This window comes from Doryrhamphus excisus, chromosome 3, assembly GCF_030265055.1.
Source record: "Doryrhamphus excisus isolate RoL2022-K1 chromosome 3, RoL_Dexc_1.0, whole genome shotgun sequence".
Classification (NCBI taxonomy): Eukaryota; Metazoa; Chordata; class Actinopteri; order Syngnathiformes; family Syngnathidae; genus Doryrhamphus; species Doryrhamphus excisus.
This window is the reverse complement of record NC_080468.1, coordinates 8,523,947-8,546,430: the sequence shown is the minus strand read 5'-3', so window position 1 is coordinate 8,546,430 and position 22,484 is coordinate 8,523,947. Positions and strand designations below refer to the sequence as shown.

General features: G+C 41.3%; 1 protein-coding gene across 1 annotated transcript in view; it reads right to left on the bottom strand.

Annotated features, from left to right (window-relative positions):
• Window positions 1-2,078: 2,078 nt before the first annotated feature.
• The window catches only part of LOC131126485 (receptor-type tyrosine-protein phosphatase S-like), a 90,428-nt gene continuing 70,022 nt past the window's right edge, over window positions 2,079-22,484 (bottom strand). The window contains exons 15-36 of the mRNA XM_058069090.1: window positions 22,365-22,391; window positions 21,424-21,541; window positions 20,599-21,261; window positions 19,781-19,875; window positions 19,333-19,586; window positions 18,539-18,626; window positions 18,151-18,369; window positions 17,425-17,582; window positions 16,542-16,553; window positions 16,210-16,322; window positions 13,748-13,845; window positions 12,294-12,417; window positions 11,705-11,880; window positions 10,903-11,022; window positions 8,202-8,356; window positions 7,825-8,110; window positions 7,368-7,546; window positions 5,836-5,962; window positions 5,622-5,747; window positions 4,700-4,854; window positions 4,489-4,624; window positions 2,079-4,305 (exon numbers count right to left, since the gene is read on the bottom strand). Of these exons, the coding sequence (XP_057925073.1) occupies window positions 4,237-4,305; window positions 4,489-4,624; window positions 4,700-4,854; window positions 5,622-5,747; window positions 5,836-5,962; window positions 7,368-7,546; window positions 7,825-8,110; window positions 8,202-8,356; window positions 10,903-11,022; window positions 11,705-11,880; window positions 12,294-12,417; window positions 13,748-13,845; window positions 16,210-16,322; window positions 16,542-16,553; window positions 17,425-17,582; window positions 18,151-18,369; window positions 18,539-18,626; window positions 19,333-19,586; window positions 19,781-19,875; window positions 20,599-21,261; window positions 21,424-21,541; window positions 22,365-22,391 (3,498 nt within the window). The 3' untranslated portion in view covers window positions 2,079-4,236. The remainder of the gene's footprint in view (window positions 4,306-4,488; window positions 4,625-4,699; window positions 4,855-5,621; window positions 5,748-5,835; window positions 5,963-7,367; window positions 7,547-7,824; window positions 8,111-8,201; window positions 8,357-10,902; window positions 11,023-11,704; window positions 11,881-12,293; window positions 12,418-13,747; window positions 13,846-16,209; window positions 16,323-16,541; window positions 16,554-17,424; window positions 17,583-18,150; window positions 18,370-18,538; window positions 18,627-19,332; window positions 19,587-19,780; window positions 19,876-20,598; window positions 21,262-21,423; window positions 21,542-22,364; window positions 22,392-22,484) is intronic.

Below are 22,484 nucleotides of genomic sequence, written 5' to 3'. Positions count from 1 at the left end.
ATGTTATTGCGGCCCGCGCAAGTTTGATATGGATGCTGTATGGTATCATGTACCCAGAAAAAATGATTATGTTTGATTAATGTTCATGTTAAAGGTTAAATAACTGTCAATAGTTATCCTCCCTATCCGTGTGGAAGTGGTAAGTTTTTGGCTATTCAAGTTTAAAGGAAATAACTTGAAGGCTACCGTGTAGGTCGCTAGCTCTCTAGTTTGCGAGTTAGCATGTGTCTCAAGACCCCGCAGTTGCGCAATATGTTGTTGATTTTCTTTATTCTTGATTTGTTTATTTATTTTTCATCTTATTTGGTGCATTTTAATGAAAATTAAGAGAACAGTGGAATGTTTTATCAGAGCTTTTCTTGTAGAAAATCGAAACCAAAGCAAAGTTTATTCATTTTTCTGTTTTTAATAAATGCGTTTTTTTTTTTTGTGGAAAACCTGATGCGGCCCAGTCTCGCCCAGACCCTAGCTCCAGTGGCCCCGAAGTAAATTGAGTTTGAGACCCCTGCATAAGATGAATGAAATGCTGTCGGAGGCGACAAACACCGGCAAAGGTCGGCTGAACCTCAAAGCATGAATGGAAGCTAGCGGGGTTAGTTCAGTTTAGCATGCTTGTGTGGTTGCGTGGCTTTCATGGAAAAAGCGTTTTACAATACCTGATGACGATGTGGAGGTTTTGAGTGAAAAAGACGGGAAGCATGTTTATTCTTGTAGCCCACTTGTCGTACAGACATTCTCAACACACACAGGAAACACTCCTGGCCTTCAAAATAAAAATGTAATTTGTCGTCATATCGTGATACATCCCAAAAATATAGTGATATAGCTGTGGAGCCAGCACTGCAACATTTTTAAGTCATTCAATAGTTTTGGGGTAATTCTGCTAACAAATACACCAAGACATATACTGTACTTGAGTATACTGTACGTGGTCCTCTGATGAATGAAATACTACATCGTGACTTAAAACACGCTGTGAAAGTGTACAGGGCAGTAGTAGGTGAGGCGAAGATGGCAACCGTGAACATGCGTTACACGTAGTGCTTCTCCCAACGTGAGATCGTTATTGTCCAAAGAAATACCAGATTATCAGATTTCCTCTTCCTGGTTGGGTGTGGACAGCCATTAAATATCAGCAAGATGCTTCTAATTACCAATTGTTAGCACTGAAGCCTGATCATGCAAAGAGGAAACATGTTCCTGCATGTATGAGGAAGTGTTTGAACAGATTTGAAAATGATTAAATGCACCACCACTAAAAATATCTCAAGGGAAAGCAAAAAGGCCATAGCTGGATTTGATGATCTATGTTTCCTATTCATGAACAAACCAATATAAGGAGTAACATTATAACACGTCTCGGGTAAGGAAGTCAAGAAATGTACTAAAGTGAGCCAGTCTAAAAAAACAGTGCTAGCATGTGTTGTTTTAGCTCTATACGGAAGAATGCTCAGAGCCATAGCGTCTGATAACATTTATCCTGAATTAATTCATTTATTATCGAACAACTAATTCGATGCTGTATTTTTTTAATTCACTACACAATGTCGGCGTTTTCTTTAACAAATAAACTATTAGTGAACAGGCTGTATGCAAATAAGGTCTGCTTGTAACTAAGTTGAATGGTGAATGTGGTGTCCCTGAACGTAACACCGTTTAGCATGCTGGAACTGAACCATTACCAACGTATAAGTATTAGTAGCAGTTCAGTATGATGCAATGCAGTTCCACACAACCACAATAAACATATACTGTAGTTCAATTAACATCATATTATCAATTTACAATTATATTGGTATTTTATACAATTCACATTAAAATAACACTTACCTAAAATGTTGTCGAATCAGGTCTCCGCTTCTTTTTTTAAGCTAGTGGTTCTACGAATGAGTATTAGGGACAAACTAGGCTTTTTATGCAGTATAAATGACATATACTACAAATATAAAGTCTTAAATGGACAATAATTAGATTATATACTATCGAGGAAGAAACTACTTCAGGTTCATCTTTGGTCTGCGCATTTCCGGTACTTTGTCTCCACCTAGCGGACAAATAGTGAACAACAGCAATAACAACAAAGTTCCATTGTGCTGCATATCCAATCATCTGCTTTTAATACAAAGTCAAGATATTATATCTACATCTAGGTCTTTTGTAAAGGAAAGAACAGGTACATAAGTGAAGGAGGAGGATGGCGTCATCAGAGCTGGCCCTTGACACATAATCATTACGCCTTGTGTGTGTGTGTGTGTGTGTGTATGTGTGTGTATCTTAAAGTAGTTCTCTTGACACAACAACTGTTTAGAAAGTGAAGGAATAACATATTTCCATATATGTCACACACTGTCAAGACTTCTAGACCACACATCGACTTCATATAATTTTTCAAACAATTTTTAAGGGCAAGTAACGTGTAGCTGAGCCTTCTGTCAAAAATACACTTGCTACCATGTGCTTTAGCAAACTACATCTGATGCCCTTTGACCTTGTTGCTAGGATCACCCGTCTTGTTGCTATGGAGGTTGAGTAGGGGCCCGGGGCGGCATCACTGTAAACTTAAACTACCTGCCTCTAATATACATCTCTAACTAATACTTGGACATCAGTATCAAATAGCACCCTACACAGAGGGCATACTTTATAATAGAGCAAATGAAAAAAAGCATTTAACAGAGCACCAAAATAATACAAAATAAAAATGGACAGAAAACTACATTGTATTGGATATAGTTGCTAGATACTCCAAATTAATAAAAACAACATAAAATGTAATAAAATAGATTAATAAATATCTTTAAAAAAAAGGGGGGGAAATCACATTAAATAAATATGACACAATAAGGCTTGTTTTTGCGACAATAAGAACAATATTGAAATGTATGTACACGATTTCAGGCGAAATATCATCAATTTGCTGCACTATGACATGGCTGCTGTGCTCTAGAGTCACCACCAGTTATGATGAGATGATAAATTCATTTCACGCAGAAGGAGAAACATCAATAAGGACAGTTAAGGACATAGAATTTGAATGGGACTGTAGTGGATTTAAAGTAAACAACACCGTATTGACCGTAATATACGACTGTATCATTCCCGAGAAAGACACCTCTTGTCCATACATGCAGACTGGCAAGTCAGAGCTTTTCCTTCTGTCACTCACGACAGATGCAGGCAACAGAGTGTCTCAAAGGTTGGACACAATTTACAAAAGGGGGAGCTATGATGATTTGATATAAAAAAAAATGTCAAAAATGGGTCTGAAAAATAAATCAGGTTTGTCTTATATTTGGGTTATTACGGTATTTTTCATCATTAAGTGGTAAGATTTAATTGCAATGTGGTGCACTTCAAGTAAGCTGGCTTCAGAGGGGCTTTCTTCCTCACTTTCAGATAATCTAACATAATAAGATATATGATAATGTGAGCAAAGCAGCATGTTAAAACACAAATCAGCGTAAGGCAATGATAATAATAGTTACAAAAAAAAAAGAAAACACGCACACGTACACACAAAACCATAAGACAAAATATAGAAGAAGTCTTTCAGTAGCATCCCTGTCAATAAGCCACCATTGGAGCCGACACGATGGGCCTGACGTGAAGAAGAGGAGTATGAAGGCGCAATACAAGCAAATATAACAAGCAAGCTTTGTCAAAGGCGCCAGCCCAGTCCGGGATATTCAGAGTCTCTCTTGGTCTGACATCACAATTCATGATAAGCCACAGTTGATTGGCTCGTGTTGGCACTGTGCGTCTTTTTGGAGCGTCCACGTGCGTGTCTAGCAGGCCCGTCCACAGAACCTAACCACCTGCTTTCGTAATGACACCTTAGAAATGTTGACCCTTGCACTCTTGTAAGCCATGAGTACACCAAACCAATAGATACAAAGTTGAGGATAAAAAGCCCATTATGGGTGCAGCAAATATCCAGGCTCTTTGTGTGTTTCTTTTAGCATTTATACACATAGAGAATCAGAATTCCTGTTCCTGTATTTCACTGGTTCATATTGGAGATAGCTGACCACGACACATACAGTATGTATTATTATACGTCCTTCACACTGGAACACTGAGGTAAGTATATGGATTACACATGGAGAGTCTAGCGCAGCTCTTCCGCAAAAAAAAGAGCCTGGCTGTTGTTAGACACGGATTTGTTTTTTTTGTTTTTTTATGTCCTTGTTGGTGTTGAGATCCCTCTTTGCTCCGTCATTCCGGTTGTGTCTTCGCTTATGTTGCATAGTGGTCAAAGCTACCCAAATACTCCAGAGCGGCTTGGTAGCAGAATTGGTACTCATCCTGCAGCAGAGACAACAATAACAAAATGGAGCATTATGATTTTAAAAACAAGTTCATTAACATCATAATGTTCATATTTTTTGTAATTGTGCAGGAACGGGGGTAAAAAGTTTGGGCACCACTCCATCGATCGTATTCCATCGATGGTTGTAAGAGTGCAGTATGAGGAACATGTTGGTGTACCTCAGTCTGCACCATGGCAGGCCTCTGTGTCCGCAGCATTTTGACAGTTTGGAAGATGTCCACTGCCCCTTCGTAGCGCATCCTCTCCAGCACGATGCTCAGAGTGATGAAGACCCCTGTCCGACCCACGCCAGCACTACGGCCAAAAGAACATCTTTTGAGTCCCACCTGGATGAGAAATACATTTCACATGACTTGAGCTTCCTCTCACCTGCAGTGAACGCTGATTGGTCCATCCTGGCCAAATTGCTCCTTAGTTTTGTGCACTTGACCGATAAAATCGATAAAGCCCTCGCCAGATTTGGGCACACCTTGCTCGGGCCAATCAGTGAACTGGAACTGACGGACTGTTCGTGATTGGCCATCCTGAAAGAAAATAAAGAAGCAAGTTGTAAGCAAGTATTTCAAGGTGAAAAGTAGTTATTCTAAACTACCTTATGTACTTAGAGAGTGCCCTGTCAATTAGGGATAAGGCGTCCATTTTTGGCATCACTTATTGGTAAAATGAGGGATTTATTTGCGGTTTGGTGTTTATTCCAGCGGATGACAATGGCACCTGCCGGTTATGTGTGGCATGGCGTTTATTAGACGCCACTATGCATTGACTGTTTAGTGAGGCAATTTCCTATTTCCTGTCTAATGATTACAGTTATCTGACCCTGGATCAGCGGCTGTGGTTAACTTCCCGCTGTCCTGCTTCTATTGTCAGCCACTCTGGAGGCAATTACATCTTTTCTCCACCGCTCAGCCTTTCTGACTCCCCTTTAATGGAGATCAATAGAGCATCTGTCAATGTGGCGTCTGGGCCGGACAGGCTTAACTGGAGTTATCTATGACTGGCATACGTATACACACACACACACACACATATGAACACGCAGTCACAACACACACCAGCTGTCAGGCTATTCTGGGGACAGCATGGATGAATTAGTAATCTCAGGTGGCCTGTTGTGATACACCGGTTCACATACAAATGAGGTAACGCGCTGCAGGTCGATAGGACATCGCTTTGGGCCGCTGACTCCATAGAGCGCTGATAGATTGGGAACACACTAGAATAGTCAAGGTGATGTCAACGCGACTCTTCGTATACGACATGCAAAGGAGAATGGAAACAAACAGGGACACACCCTGGCATCTGTTACTTTGAACTCCCGCAGGATGTACTGAGGCATGTTGTACTCAGCCATTGGGTCCACAACAAAGTACTGGTACCTGGCTGAGCGCTCAGCTGGCCAGTACTGGTGACACTTCTCCTGGAACATTACACACAAAAAAGCACTTTGATTACTATTATTATTTTTTGTATTATTATGGTCATCATAGTGAGAGCTATGTCCTCACGCGGCCCATCTCTCTCAGTTTAGTGAGCATGACCACGATAGTTGAGTTGTGCTCCCACAGCATCCTCCAGAAGTCCTCAGTGGTCTCTGCAAGTGGACCCTGGGTGGCGATGTAGCCTTTCTGCTGCCTACACAAACACACACAAAGGGTTCATCAAAGTTGTGAAATCTCCCTAAACTCTAGCATTGGCTACAACTGTGGGTAGATCTGCACACTGGGTATTTAAAGTGCGGCATGCAGCTTGTTTTTTCAAACTGTGTCACAAATTCCGTCTTTGTATAGTTTATATCAGGGGTCTCAAACACGCGGCCCGCGGGCCAAATGTGGCCAGCAGGACACTAGTTTGAGGCCCCCGCCTTGATTTGAAAGTTTAATGTTAGTTTAATGTTTAATGTTTAATGCCCGCGCAAGTTTGATATGGATGCTGTATGGTATCATGTACCCAGAAAAAATTATTACGTTTGATTAATGTTCATGTTAAAGGTTAAATAACTGTTAATAGTGATCCTCCCTATCCGTGTGGAAGTGGTAAGTTTTTGGCTATTTAAGTTTAAAGGAAATAACTTGAAGGCTACCGTTTAGGTCGCTAGCTCTCTAGTTTGCGAGTTAGCATGTGTCTCAAGACCCTGCAGTTGCGCAATATGTTGTAAATAAAAAAAGTATAAATGTGACTATAGTCGTGTTTTGTCATGTCTACAGGGCTCTAATAATGCTTTGTTAATTTTAATCTGAAAAAAATAATTTGTCTACCCACCAACTATATGTGGTTTCTTAAGTTTTTATGATTTGCCATTTTATTATTATTATTATATTTATTTATTACTGATTGATTGATTTTCTTTATTCTTGATTTGTGTATTTATTTTTCACCTTATTTTGTGTAGAAAAATAAAAAGTAAGATATTTGAGAACAGTGGAATGTTTTATCAGAGCTTTTATTGTAGAAAATTGGAACCAAAACGAAGTTTTTTTTAAATTCTTTTGTTTTTAATAAATCAGGAAAACCTGATGCGGCCCAGTCTCACCCAGACCCGAGCTCCAGTGGCCCCCAACTAAATTGAGTTTGAGACCCCTGGTTTATATGATAGTACATATTAGTATATATAAAGTCTTTATTATATTCATATCACAATATGTTGTTGTAGTTGTACTACACCTAGTATTTTTGCTTAGTTTATTCAACTAGAGGTGGGAAACTTATCTACGTACCGTTCAGTATTATATTGCGTAATGTGTAGTGGCCATCATATATTTCAAGGTTGTCTTTATTTCTTAGTGGTCTCAAGAAGTAGAACAGTCAGAATGTGTGTGCACAAGCAGTCCGGATGCCTGAATCATCGCTACCCTCCATTTTTTGGCATGGACAGTGCCGTGCAGTGAGCGAGGATGTGTACACGGTAACTGTAAAGCTGACGTGATGTGACAGGCGCAGGCACTGTGGTGAAAACCTTTCCAATCCATTCAGTCATCAAATGATCAGCAAGAGGACAAGCGGCCAGGTCACATTAGTGTTTTCCTTCAAGTAAACATACCTGTAACCATCAATGTAGCTGGCGTTTATGTAGTCAGACCCCTCCAGGCCTCTGATGGGTTGGAGACAAACGCGGGTGGTCTCGTAGGGCATGATGTTGACAAGCCGGTTCTTGAATTTGTTGCAGGGGAGGTTGGCTGTGACGAAGCGGGACGTGTGGGCTTTGGTGTTGGCCAGTCGCTGCATGAAAAGGAAAATAAATGCTTTTCACACAACCCAGTACTATTAGTGCAGAAGAGGGTTTTTTTTTAGGGTTTTGTGGCCTCCTCTCAAAAACAAAATTCATTATTTTGTGCTTATTTAGTGGCATTTTCTGCTCTATGTATTTTTTCACTTAAATACAGCTTATTAGGTTTGAAAAGATGTGTTTTCTTTATTTTTTTAAAGCCCTGCCTCCTACCAGGGGAGGCCCGCCTCACTATTTCAGTGATGTAGATTTTTCTTTTCTGCCAGTGTACCTTAAACTCCAGCTCCATGCCAGTGACATGCTCGCCGTTCTCCACCTTGGCCAGTTTCTGCATGTATGAATAGAGACTCCTCGCAGCAACTTCTGTGTTGCCGCAGGCCACGGCTTCCAGGAGTGCCTCATGGATGAAGCTGTACTGGTCCTCGGTTTGCACCATGTAGTTCCTCTGCGAGCGCATCAGTGTAACGTGACCATAGATGTCAGCGGTGCGCTCATGGCGGATACGCTCCAACATGGCGTCGATGACGATGAAGCAGCCTGTGCGGCCTACGCCAGCGCTGATGTGAAAATGACATTCATGAAGATAGTAGGTGGAACACACACAGAGGGAACCTTTTTACAATAATTTCTTGGATTATATGACTTTACCTGCAGTGGGCAATGATGGGACCGGCGTCTGGGGGGTTGCAGGCCTTGACCCTGCGCAGGAAGTTGAGGAAGGGGGTTGGATACTCAGGAACGCCGTGATCTGGCCAAGCGGTGAACTGGAACTGACGCACCTCTCGTCGTTCACTGCTGCCGCTCTGACATGACAGGACAAGCCGAGAAGTTATCTTTCACGTTTAACTTTTATTCACGTTGGATGGAGGAGGAAGTGGGAAGGTATTTATATACTTTTTGAATTTATGTTTTTGTATTTTATTACAGGATTTGGGAGGGATGCTCCGATCGATTGGCCGTCAGTATTGTGAAAAAGCATGTGATCTGTATGTGCCGATAATCAGCCAATCACCTGTGGCTAGTACTGTTGCATCCCTTAGAGATCCCAGTTATTATTTAGTTTCCTTTTGTAATGAATAACAAACAAATGGTGGGTGAAGTCTGTGCTTTGAATAGACTTGTTGAATGACGAATGGGAATTAAAAAAAAGCACATCACACAAAACAGTATGAACAGAACTGTAGGTTTCCTGCTACATAACCTACCTAGACGGTTGGGACCTCACACATTTTTTATTCATATGACGCAGTTGTCTATATGATACTTCATGACACTTCAACACAAATGTTGAAAAGTGACAGTACACTTAAAAGCCACAGTTGGCCTAGTTTGTGTGTTTGTAAGTAGGCCACAGAGACACACGAGAGTTATGATTAGCTTCAGCAAAATGCTCTGCTTCCAACATTGGTCAAATCTCATCACCCCAGAGAGGAACGACAGCCTGCTTTCACTGGCTACAAAGTCCAGGCTAATATTATTATTCAGAATTTACTTCATAAAGACAAGCACATTTAAGTCATTTAAGCTAAAACAGACATATTAGAGGTTATTTTACAACCTATTGCCTTGTGTGGCAGTATTGTGGAGTGTAGTAGTGACCGAAAGGACAAGGTCGCGGGTACAAGCGCCCAAAATGCATTTTCTCTGTCGGCTGGCTGGGCTCTTTCTTCCAGATGAGGTGAGAAGCACTGTCATTTGGGAGAACCTCAAAGTAGAACCGCTGAGAGGAGCCAGATGAGGTGGCTTGGGCATCTGGTCAGGATGCCTCCCATACGCCTCCCTGAGGAGGTACTGAGGGCACGTTCAACCGATAGGAGGCTTCAGGGAAGACCCAGGACACGTTGGAGAGACTATATCATTCAAGCAGGGAAGTCTGGGCAGCTTAGGTTGCTGCCTCCAACCTTATAAGTTGAAAAGGATGGCTGGATGGCAATATTGAGTGTGTTCCAGTCCAGTCCACTGTTACTTGTCTACGTGCATTTATGATTACCATAAATTCCGTTATAGTATAAGCCACTATTTTTTTTTCTTAAACTTTGAACACTGTGGCTCAAAAAAGCGGTGTGGCAAATTTTTTGGCAAAATTTTAATCTCATGACATTTCCTTTACTTCAGAACTACAACTAATCGTTAAAATTTTATAATTGTCACTTGCTGTACAGTAGCTCTTTTTTTGGAGCCAATCACAAGCTATCAGTGCACTCACAAGTTTGTCAACCCATTGCAAATTTCAGGAGGTCGTTATATACAACAGTATAAAAGCATAACACACTCAAGGTGTCATCTTACTAAGAACACTTTAATAACAACACTAAATTCAACACACTTAACACTCAAAAGGTGTAACACAGAAATATACAAACATGTAGCAATAGGAGTTGCAATGCATTTCGTCTGAGGGGTGCTGCAATGACATAAGCCTCCCTCTGGGCTCTGGGCCCTCTTGCTGTCTCTGGTAGACAGAGAGGTAGATGCAGCGGCATCCACCATGTTCTATGCTGTCGGTCGTCCAGTGTTTGCTCAAACAATGAAATGCATTGTAGGAAAACATTAAAATTTTTTTGTATTATATAAACTCGTACATGTTTTTGGTACATGTTTTTATATTTCTGACATATACCTTTAGTGTTAACTTACTGTGTGATGAGTTTAATATTGTTTGTAAGATTACACCGTGAGTCAGACTGTTAAATTGAATAATGACTTCCTGCAAATTCTAGTGGCTTGATAAGCTCGTTGCGAGTCCTATCAAATAAAGAGCTGCCTGGTCCTCACAGACTTGTGTTGTGTGCGCCACAATATATGCCATTGGACACATGTGGCTTTTATAGCGGTGCGACTTATACACCGTCATGTACGGTACTCCTGTTGATTACAGCTTCTAAGGCTGCACTCATACATCCTTCATGCTGTTGACAATGGTTACTGTACCAAAAGCTGCACAGTAAACATCACATGCATAAAGCAAAATACGTATTTTTTTGTCATATCCTGCCAAATTTACTAGCTTAGACAGTCACAAAAAGCTTAAAAACTTACTTTCTAAAAATCACAGTTATTACACACACAGGAAGAAAGCAGAGCAGAGCGACAACAGTCACTTGCCATTTTAACACAGGTCCATGTTTTTAGCTTGAGTAGTGTTCACATTGCTTCCACTTGCTTGATGCACACCAGGATTGGGAAGATTGTGTTCACACTTCGCACTAACAGAGCGACTGCACAAGAGTTTGTTTTAACCAAACAAAAGATGACAAGTGTGAGCACCCTCTTTCTCTATGATGTTTACTTGTGGATGTGACTGACTGCAAGCTCAACATATGGAAAAGTACATAGGCGGAAAAATTACCTTATGTAGGGAAAAGGTGCGGACACAGAATGTAGCCAGTTCCATGGTGTCCAGCAGGGTTAGCTGGATTGTCCCGTATGTGTCTGTGCCCCGACTCGGCCAGTATTGGTCACACTTTATCTACGCACATGAACAACAGTGTTACATGCTAACATAATCGATATCAACCTCCAAAACATTGCAAATTCACGTTAAGTTAGACCAGGGGTCTCAAACTCAATTTACTTGGGGGCCACTGGAGCTCGGGTCTGAGTGAGACTGGGCCGCATCAGGTTTTCCGAAAAAAAACAACGCATTTATTAAAAAAAAAAAAAAAAATTTAAACTTCGCTTTGATTCCAATTTTCTACAAGAAAAGCTCTGATAAAACATTCCACTGTTCTCAAATATCTTAATTTTTATTTTTCTGCACAAAATAAGATGAAAAATAAATAAACAAATCAAGAATAAAGAAAAGCAATCAATCAGTAATAAATAAATAAATATAATATAATAATAATAATAATAAAAGGGCAAATAATAAAAACTTAAGAAACCACATATAGTTGGTGGGTAGACAAATTATTTTTTTCAGATTAAAATTAACAAAGCATTATTAGAGCCCTGTAGACATGACAAAACAGGACTATAGTCATATTTATACTTTTTTTAAATTTACAACATATTGCACAACTGCAGGGTCTTGAGACACATGCCAACTCGCAAACTAGGGGGTCTAAACTAGCGTCCTGCCGGCCACATTTGGCCCGCGGGCCGCGTGTTTGAGACCCCTGAGTTAGACTCATTTTATTCCTTTTTTTTACCCTTGATTTCTCTTCCAAGCGTGTCATCATGACAACAGAGGCCGCCCGCTGCTCCCACACCATTCTCCAAAAGTCCCCAAATGTCTCAGCCAGCGGCCCCTGGGTGGCGATGTAGGCGTTCTGCTTCCTATAACCGTCAATGTAATTGGCATTGATGTAGTCACTTCCCAAGACACCTGCCAAACAAGACAAGCAAGGAACTTGACAAAATGCCATGTGCACGTTTTAAATAAGCCCACATGTATGGCAACCAAGACAACCCATTAAAGCATTAAGCCTATATATATATATATATATATATATATAATATTATATTTGATGCGAAGAAGATGTGTTTCAACCATGACCATCACTGTTTGTAGGTTATTGGTGGATGAGAATCAAGCAAACAAGCATTTGTCTGTGTACATTCATGAGCTCTACTTCAATTCTCCCCTGCACTGCTTGCACAGGAACATGTTGTTTGACGTTGGCGCTTTTCCTGAGCTATGTTTGCAATTTCACTTTTCATCCATCAGACAACACTCTGTGACTCTTCCATCTGTGTTTTATGTAACATGGTCTGTTCCCACCTACTTTGTCAGCTCACCTTCTATGGGCGCCAGGATGACTCTGGTGTGGTCGTATGCGATCACATTAGCATAGCGGTTTTTAGGCTTGTTGACCTCCAGGTTGGAATGCTCCCAAGTGAATTGCTGACCAGGGTCAATGGACTGGGAAGAGGAAACAAATTGCACATAATGACAGCCCAAGTTGGCATGTTTTGAAGGCAGAGTTGTTGATGTGGAACGATAGTGAGCTTTATAAAGTAGACACTTAGTAAAACGCACTACTGAATAAATCATGAATGTTTGTCTGGACACACAGATACGTATAAAAAAAAAGACAGTAATAAATCAAACAGCACAGACAAAACCACTGTTGTGTTGTCCACAATTTTGTAATATCCTTTTTGTAAATGTTCATAGTTATTATTTATAATTGTAAATGTTATTGTTGTTATTGTCTGTGTTAACAGTTGAAGCTTTGCACATTTTGCATTCCAACCGGGACAATACAGGCTGTCCTTTCCATACCACAACCCTCCACCAAAAAAAGGTCAAAAAAGGTCCAAAAAATTATGTCCAAACTTCTGTGCAAACACATTCACAAAAAAGTGGTATACCGTAAACATCATGTTATTACATATACACTCATTACATTTATGAAACACGGTTTAAACTCCCTATACCTAAAAGTATACCTACTTTTGTCATACCCAGTATATTTTAATCACTTTAAAAATGAGTATTTATTATTGATTACAACCATATGTGAATAAAATACTAATAACACTTTGGACCCTGCATACACTGAATATTCATTCATTTATTTTCTACCGCTTATCCTCACAAGGGTCGCGGAGGTACAGGAGCCTATCCCAGCTGTCTTCGGGCGAGAGGCGGGGTACACACTGGACTGGTCGCCAGCCAATCACAGGGCACATATAGACAAACAACCATTCACACTCACACGCATGCACGGGTAGAACATGCAAACTCCACACAGAGATGGCCAAGGGTGGGATTGAACTCGGTTTTCCTAGCTGTGAGGTCTGCTCGTTAACCACTCGACCGCCGTGCAGCCCCCATACACTGAGTAATAAAATGAAAATATAATTTATAACTATACCCATTGCGTATACAACTTAGCAGACCTATGATTTTTAAATGCTGATATTTAAAAATATATATAATATAAGAAGAATTAATCTAAAATAACAGCAGGAAATAATAATTAATTGGTGAATACGTGATCAACATCTACAGGAAACATTTTTTCTCAACATTTAAATGTATTGTTTTTGTATTTAATAATTGTTTAATGTACATGTTTATGATGGTGTTAATGTATTCTCATGAAAATTTAACATGAATATCTTTGGAAGACTTCCTACCCAACATAAAATATAAATGGTCGACAAAAAGTCACACTCTGCCTGGCAGAGGTAACATCAAGCATACAATGGATTTTTTTCTTGTATAACAAAAATATCCGTCTCACCTCGTACTCCTGGGAAAGACGGAGGTTGTCGTTAGCTTTCAGCAGCTCTATGTGCTCTGCTAGCTCGCTGATGGGAATTGGAGGATGGCTCATCATTCCTGCGTGACAATGTGCAAGAGGTTCAGAGGTCACTTTGGCACCGCGGGTCACCATCACTCATATGCAAAGATGTGAGGATAATTGCACACACGCAGAACATCACATATCATTAAGGAAGATGTTGAGGCAGAAAATCATTGTTGCTCCATGGGCGCGGATATAGTGAAGTCATGTTTGTTTTGAAATTGTTTTTCTTTGATAAATTGCTTTGTATGCTGTTCGAGAAAGCAGCGGAGCCAAGAAAACAAACACAGACAGAACGCTAATTAGGAGGGTTTGAACACGCGCACATGAAGGAAGCAACCTCCCTGAGTCCTTTCTCTTCACGGCGCCAACAACGCCCAGCCATAAATCTCCAGGTCTGCAATTTTGAATGCATTTTATTCCAGCTATGAAATGCAGACAATGACTGTCATGTCACTCGTTCCCCTGCACTGATCTACCGCTGCAGCACCCGCAAGTAATCAATGCTCAAATGCATGCCCGAAATGACTCCAGACCTCATCCGTAGGAAATCTTTTTCATCTCAAAGGCACAAATGGAAGCAAAGAGGGCTGCTGTCACACAAGAGTAAAACATTCTTATGATGGAAGATAGGAGCTGAATTCTCAAAGATTCACTTTGCATAAAAAAATGCTCAAAACCTTCATTTTGTGATCTTCTCCGTGGTAATGCATCTCAACTCATCGACAAGGACATTGTGAACCTACTATACACCTCAGACAGGGATACGTATATACTGTACATCTGAGAAAAAAGTCTTGTACCTTGTTTTAGATGGTGCATGGCGGACGTGACAAGACTGGTGGTGCATAACAGGCGGACCCCACAGTGAGAGTAAAGGTAGCAGTGTCGTTACTTAACAGTGTTGTACTTAACAGTGGGCAGTGGCTAGATCAATCTGAATGATGCGTCAGCCTTTTCACCTTTAAGCCTCATTCAAAATTCACTTTGCAAGGACCGATGAGTTAAAGTTCTCTCATTTCCGTCTGTTCTGAGGAGCTGTCATGTTGAATGTGGGTGGGTGGAAATTAGTTGTTTTTTTTTTGTTTTTTTTTACACACAGCTCTGACTCAGTCATGACTGTATGACATGCATGGTGGCCATGCTGACCTCAAGGGGTTTAGGCTCATTTGTCTGCTTATGAAGGCTAAAGCTAAACTGAAATTAGACGTATAAAAGCAGCAGAGTGGACTATTAGTTAGCGCTCACAAACAAGAGGTTGTTCCAGTGCCAGTGTTGAGGAGAATGATGCTGCCTGGAGGAGTTGTGCCATGGTGTGGTTGCAGCTCAACCTTCCTTAGCTGAGGTCATGTTCATCTCCTCACAAACTAGTTGAAAGTGAATCATTGGCACGTCTACTTATTGCAGCCAAGTCATAAACTCCAATAAGATCTAGTTGTTCGGAAATGCATTTAAATAAATCTGCATTCATACATTTTGTTCACTTCTAAGGCTGCTTTGTGCATGTTCATGCTCCACGAGATGTATGTGAATATGAGTCAGTATTGTATTTTAAGTTGAACAAAAATTATTTTTTGTTTTTTAATGCAATTTAGTTATTTTTTTTATATAGAACTTTTTTGTTGTTTTAATCCACTGAAGTTGGTCCTTGATTATGGCATTCCGAGTTTGGCTGTTTCATTGTTACTTACATGCTGCCATGAATTATTAATATTAGGAATCAATGGGCCACCAATCAGTATTGGCCAATTTACGTGTGAAATAATTTGATCGGTGTATCCCAATAAATGCCTTTCAACGCTGACTACAAAAGCTGATCACCTGTTGCTAGCACTAATTAGCTAGTAATTAAGGTCTTTGGCATCCTGGTCCTCCCACTTTAGTTGATTAATTAGTTAGAATTAATTAGTTAATATATGGTTTAGGAATGAGAGCCGACATATACCAAATCATATGCTGGATGGTGGTAGTATTCTTAGATTTTTTTAGTTTTGAAAAAATGTAATTTTGAGTGAGCTCTAGTAAATTTAATAATGTCTATTCTATACATCCAACACTTAACAACCGCTGATTTTGCACATGCAATCACTCCCACTTGGTGCAGAGAGCGTCACTGTACCACATAGCAGTGAAAGGACAGGGAGAGTTGGCAGGAACACAGTCAACGTAAGGCAAAGACATATGTAAAATTATTGACTATAACTAAAATATTCAGAGATAAAATGCACTCTTTCAACACAGTGCCATCTGCTTGATCCGAATGAAGTATCAGACAATCTAACATGCTCAGTTTCAAGTTTTCACATCCCACGACACATTAGGTACTCTGAAGTTTGAAACAGGATAAATTGATGAAAAAAAATGTAGCTTGGGTACAATTCTAAGCGTGTGCTCCATACCTGGAGTCTGGAAGTTAATCCGCCTCATCTCCACCGGATCTGTAGGGTGATGGGCCATCATCTCTGCATTACTCAATAGACTCTTCGTTCCCGGCTCTGATTCTTTACGTTTGCTGCTCAAACACACCCGTTATTGAGAGAGCAATTAGCACACGCAAACATGCAGTCAGAAAAATCTGGAGTCAGCACTAACAAGTCATTAGCATTAGCACTGGCGACTTCATCTACATACATTAAGAAATGTGCCGTTTGCCGCCTATGTACAATTAAACAGTGTGGCGTTATCCTCTGTAATTGGTACAGGTTACAAGGTGATACTGGTGTAATCGTACCTGTCAGGTTTGCTGGTTCCAGTAAAACAAGCGAACAGGAAGGCATGATTAAAGGAGAGAAAAGACAGGAAACAGACAGATTGTTAGCAAGAAAATCAATGCTACATTAGTATTCAAAGACTGAATGGTATGTAGCAGCAGACAGAAGGTTGAGCACGGTTCACTTTAAGCAATGCTAGACAAAAATGTAAATGGGAGCCATTGCTGAATTGTTCTTAGGTGAGAATGCATAACATGCAAATCAAGACCTCTTTTTTTTTTCTTTTTACATTTCTTTAACCTTCCAGAGCCTTGAACGACCTTGGTAGAAATGTCTCATGTCATATTGGGGTGGAATTGATGGAATTTTTCTTGTCTCAGGCGAAAGTTGAACCTAGCATTAGCGTTTCAAAGTACTCTTCCTCTTCCTGTTAAGCCAGGACTACTAATTGTCGATAGCTTCTCGGAGATTGCGTGTACAGTATGTGCATGTGCAAGCACCCTACGGGACGAAAAACAGGAGTGGCGTTAATGGGTCACTAAGTCAGGGGTTGTGCACAAGCAGACAAATCTCATTCAGTTCTGTAACTGTGAAAAATATAGCCATTTTTTTGTACAATCTATTCTCTGAAACCACTGTTGGCAATATATGCTAGCCGGTGGTGATGTTCTTATATTTTTGGGGTGAAAAAAGGGTAATTTGGAGCCAAGGACGCATGGCACCATTAAGGCAATGAGCTCTGACGCTCGAAACGCACATCTGGGGGCCACACTCTTCTGTCATCATTACGCGTAGGTTCATTGTAAACACAACAATGAAGCCATCATTCACATTCAAACAGCTCACACAGTCACACGGTTGTAAATGTCAACAGTGGATGGTGCTCATATATGTTCCACTCACTTTTTGTAGAGAAGAATAGCGATGACGATGCAGATGATGAAGACCACCGCCAGTACAGGTCCTACCACCCAGATAAGACCATCACCTGCATCCAGAGGTTGGGGGTCTGAATCTGGGGCAATAACTGGGTCTGTGTATGGGCTGGCCACGTACATCTTCTATAGAGAGAGAAACAGATGCAAAGACTGTAAAAAATAAACTAAAAAGCCTTGTTAAAAATGGTTTATTATCTTTTTTTGTGTAGAAAACATCGGGCATCTTATGTAAAAAAAAAAAATCACATTTATGTTAATTTTTTTGGAGTATTTAGTCAATGCATACATAATGTATTGAAAGATTAAAGAAACAGAATCAAATGAAGTTGTTTTACTAGTTTAGATAGACTTTTAGAGAACAGCCTGAGGCTAAAATGCACCCTACAAAAATAAAAGTCTTGGAGCAGAATATTTATGTCTTTTCCAATTCAATTGCTCACATCTTGAGGTTGTACACAAGGAGGCAAGATCTCTCTAGTCGCCAATCAATCTTTATTAGTGCTGTTGATGGAAATACATGAAGGTTATTGCCTTTTGCTGGCTACATCTTGACTGACGTGGATTTTATTGTTGCAGCTGTGAAGTGTATTGATTTCAATGCATTGTGACAGCTTGCTGGGGGAACGGGGGGATGGAAAGGTGTGGTCACAAGGAAAGAGAGAAAAGAGATGTGACGTGTTGGCTTTCATACCCCAGTTGTGGAGTTGAGTTCTGCCAGGATGAAGAAAACATATTCCTGCCCGGGCTCTAACGCTCGATTCTCAAAGCCGCCATAGTCCAGCTGGTCCCCCAGGGTGAAGAAGGCTGGTAGGGTGGCCGGTGTGAAGCGGGCTGTGATGTAGGCGCGGCGCAGGTCCACCTGCTTCTGCTGGCGAGAGTCTCTCTGCTTTTGACTGATGTCTTTTAACAGCTGAGACATGGAGCGGCAAGAGAGGAGGAGAGAAATGATGCATCCAAACAGTGATGACTAATAATTGAGATAAATTCAGACTGAACTGAAAGTGCATTCAGGACTGGTGTGTGGGTGTTTAAGGATCTGTTCCGCCCTTCAGATCAGTGGGCGATGTTATGGTTCTCACCTCCTCTAAGTCCATTTCATCTGGGCTCTTGAGGTGTCTGATGACGCCTCTGGCCCTCCTCAGTGGAACCACAACAACATAAACATTCCTGAGGGAGCAGGAGAAAATAAACTGTATAGCATCGTCTGTACTCCCACAACAGCATGCATGAGTGGAACAACTTTTCCTTTTTATGTACCTCATACAGAATACAGACTGAACTGTGAATATCATGTTTTTAAGCAAACATTTCTCTTAACTCTTATGCTGCTTTCTTTGGAAGATTTTCCTTAGTATAGATTGTCTTACTTCCTGTTCCCTTACGCCTTCCGTTATATTTGAGTGCCTTTTCAGACAAAATTGCACATACGTCCTTTCAGCAACGCCGGAATGTTTCTAGTGTTGTCTATAAATTACCGTTAGATTTGACAACTGATATGAAGTGTAGAATTCCCAAACTGGTTGCTTTGCCAAACTGTGAAAGTGCAGTCTTACTTGAAAATTTGCAGTATCACCCATCTCAACTGTTCAGAGGCACCGTGCAGTAAACCCCTAGTTTTCCACTCGAATAGCCTAGCGGATGTGGCTGACATATCGTTTTAATGGCCTATTGGCCTATTGTGCTTGAGCTCAATAAACTCTGCCTGGGAACAATCAGATGGGAAATTGTATGGCCACCAGAAAATCATTTTTTAGTTTTTTGGGTACCGTATGTGGCTGGTTTTCTACCACTGATTAGAAGACTACGTTTACATAAATGCAAACCCTGCTATACACAAAGAAGCACAGATTTGCATCCCTAATTTTAATCTTACTTGACAGGCGTTCGAGACTCCAGTGATGGCAGGATTATGGTGACTGTGGTTTCTGTTTCGCGGGTGTGGTCAATCTCAGGGCGACGGATGGTAATAGGCGGTGAGGTTTTGGCTGTGATGCGGTGGCGAAGTCCGCCCATGTTGCCTTCAGGGGCTGTGATTTTGAAGTCGTAGCTGGTGTCGGGCTGAAGGTTTGGAATGACCGCCTTCTTCAGGCGAGCATCCACCTCCATCTTCTGCCGGTTATACTCCACCTTGAAGGAAGCGGAACAGACAGCGAGGTCAGCATGATTGCTTATGTTTTTAGGTCCATCTTTATTTTGATTTTTTCTAATGTGTCTCTGTGTGATGTTCATCATGTACAATTGCAGTTTATATTACATTGTTATGGGAACATTTATGTTTATGACCAAATGCAGTATGTTGATTCATGATGTGATGGACGTACAGTAAAGCGATAAGGGTTGCTGCTCTCTGGGAACTCCCACGTTAGAAGAACACTGGTCCTTGTGGCCAGATTGACTGAAAAATTCCTTGGCACGTCTGAAAGAGAACAATAAAAAGGGCAATCAGAGGAGTACTTTTATTAAAAGCAACATCTCAGCTTTCCCACGCTGCGGACCTGTAAAGGAAAAAAGTGTCAGTCAGGTGAGACAAGGTGGTTAGGAGGATGGAAAGGTGATGAGGAGAGTGGATTGCGACAGGAACAGAGAAGACAGCGCAGCAGCAGGAATGTGACATGCCACATTCTCCCAGTGTTAGGTTGTGTTTGTTACGCTTCCGAGTCCGCATGTCAGCAAAGGCTTTGGATGAAGTGGCAGTGGAGTTTATCAGATTGAACAAAAGCAGAAAAAAAAGCTTACCAGCAGATAAATCACCAGGCCCTTTTTTTCCACTTCATTCTGACTGTTCACTTACCTTGTGGAATAGACACTGTAAACTGATGCCCTGTACTGACTTTTACCTGAGGGAATGTGAAAAGCAGTGCTCTTGAAGCAAACATCCATTAACATTCAGGCTCTTTCCACTGGTGAAGGGTAGTGATGGAGGTAAGTGAGTGAGTGGAAGAGATTGAGGGGTTTGTCGCCTTCCTCTAGACTTGTTTTCAGCCTCTTTGAGGTGCAATGGCGAAGGAGAGGTGGGGGTCAACCTGTAAGAACTGGCCCACACTTCATTTAGGAGTGAAATCCACAGCAAGGGGAAATGTGAAGTTGAGGCAGTGCTTGGGTGAAGGGGTGTTTCCTGAGCTCCGAGGGCCAACCCTACCTGTTTCAAAGGCCAGGGTTCGGCACACCAGAGGGGGGCTGAAAGGACCGAGCCCCACCTTGTTGCGGACTCTGAGTTGCACCTCGTAGGCTGTGCCGTGATTGAGGCCCAAGATTGTGTAGCTAGACTGACTCGCTGGCAGTGTGACCACGTGTAGGGGAGCAGGGAGTTCCGGTTCAGAAAAGGGGTCGGGGACGCTTGAGGGTTTTGGCCGTGCAGCCTCCTTGTAAGCTATGTTGTATTCTGTGATGGCACCATTGCATTCCTCCTGGTTAGGGGGCAGCCACGAGAACTGGAGAGAGCAGCAAGTGGCATTAACAAAGTCAGATATTTTCGGGTATCCCGAGGGTGGAAAGATGGGCACTGTTATTTCCCTCTGTGCTACATCTCCAAAACCGGCTCGGCTCCTCGCAGAGAGAAGAAAAACGTAGGAGGAGCCTGGGGAGAGGTTTGTGACGGTGAAGTTATTCTCATTAACTGGGAACTGTATTGTGGTTTCTAGGGTGGTATTCTTCAGGCCAAACTGGAGGCGGTAGCCAAGAATTTCCAACGGGAGCCTCAAGCCATCAGAGTCCGGCTCTGAGCATTCCAGCGGAGAAGCCCATCGCAGTACCACTGATGGACCCAATCCCAAACGCACCCACAGGCAGGGGGGGGCAGGCACTGCAAACAACAATGTAGGCAGCAGAAATGATCTTTTAATAATCAATTAAACTACATAAACAAGGTATTAAAAAGTATTTGGCTGCTGTGGCTGACTGTAAAAATCCCCTTTAGAGGAAGATTGTTGCTAAATCTAGATGTGTTTACTCAGCATATGCTTACCCATCCCCGAGGTCTGCACCAGCTTGGTTTTGCTATGTGCTCCATCACCTTTAGTAGTGTATGCTGCCACCGACACTGAATACAAAGTCTCTGCTTTTAGGCCTCCCAAAATCATCTCCTGTGAAGGGTCACACAAAAACATTTTATTACTTTTGTTTAGTATTTTGCATTTACTTTGTTTTACAGTAGGTATCACGTATAGCAGGGGTCTTCAATTAAAATTTTATGAATTTTTCAAAGCAAAGCTCCGAACCTTATTTTGTCTTAAAATGCATCAGATGAGCTTGCATGAATAAACCCTGCATATCTCCCTATTGTTTCATTCATTCATTCATTTTCTATACCGCTTATCCTCACTAGAGTCACAGGGGTATGCTGGAGCCTATCCCAGCTGACTTCAGGCAAGAGGCGGGGTACACCCTGGACTGGTCGCCAGCCAATCACAGGGCACGTAGACATAGACATAGACTTTCTTTATTGTCATTGCACAATAACACAGCAGTGAAATTGCCAACGAAATGTCGTTGCCTGGCTCCCGTGTAATAATAAATAATAAATAATAAATAACAATGTGGAGAATAAATAGATTACATCAAATATGAACAACAATGTACAGCGTAAACAGTAATTTGTACAGATAATTTAAATAACTGACAAAAAACAGCTTTATGTACAGTAAATTAACAAATATGGGAAGCGGGTCGGATCTTCTTACAGTTTATTCACTTGGATCCAGAAGACATTATGGATCTGGATGAAACTTGATCCCCGATCCTACTGTAAATTCATGAATCGATTTCATAGGTGATAAATGCTTAAGGCTTGGCGGAGGACAATGTTATATTGAGTACTACTCTAGAGTAGTTGTATGACGTACTAAGTAGTAGTATTTAATATTAAGTTCATTCACAATGAGAAGAGGATAAAGAGTGTACACTCACATACTGAGTGGAATCGTCCTCCTCCATCTTAACCCACAGCCCAGACACGGACGGCACAGACGAGAGGAGAACACATTTAACCGTCACACAACTGACCTTTATTTCTCACATCTTGATATT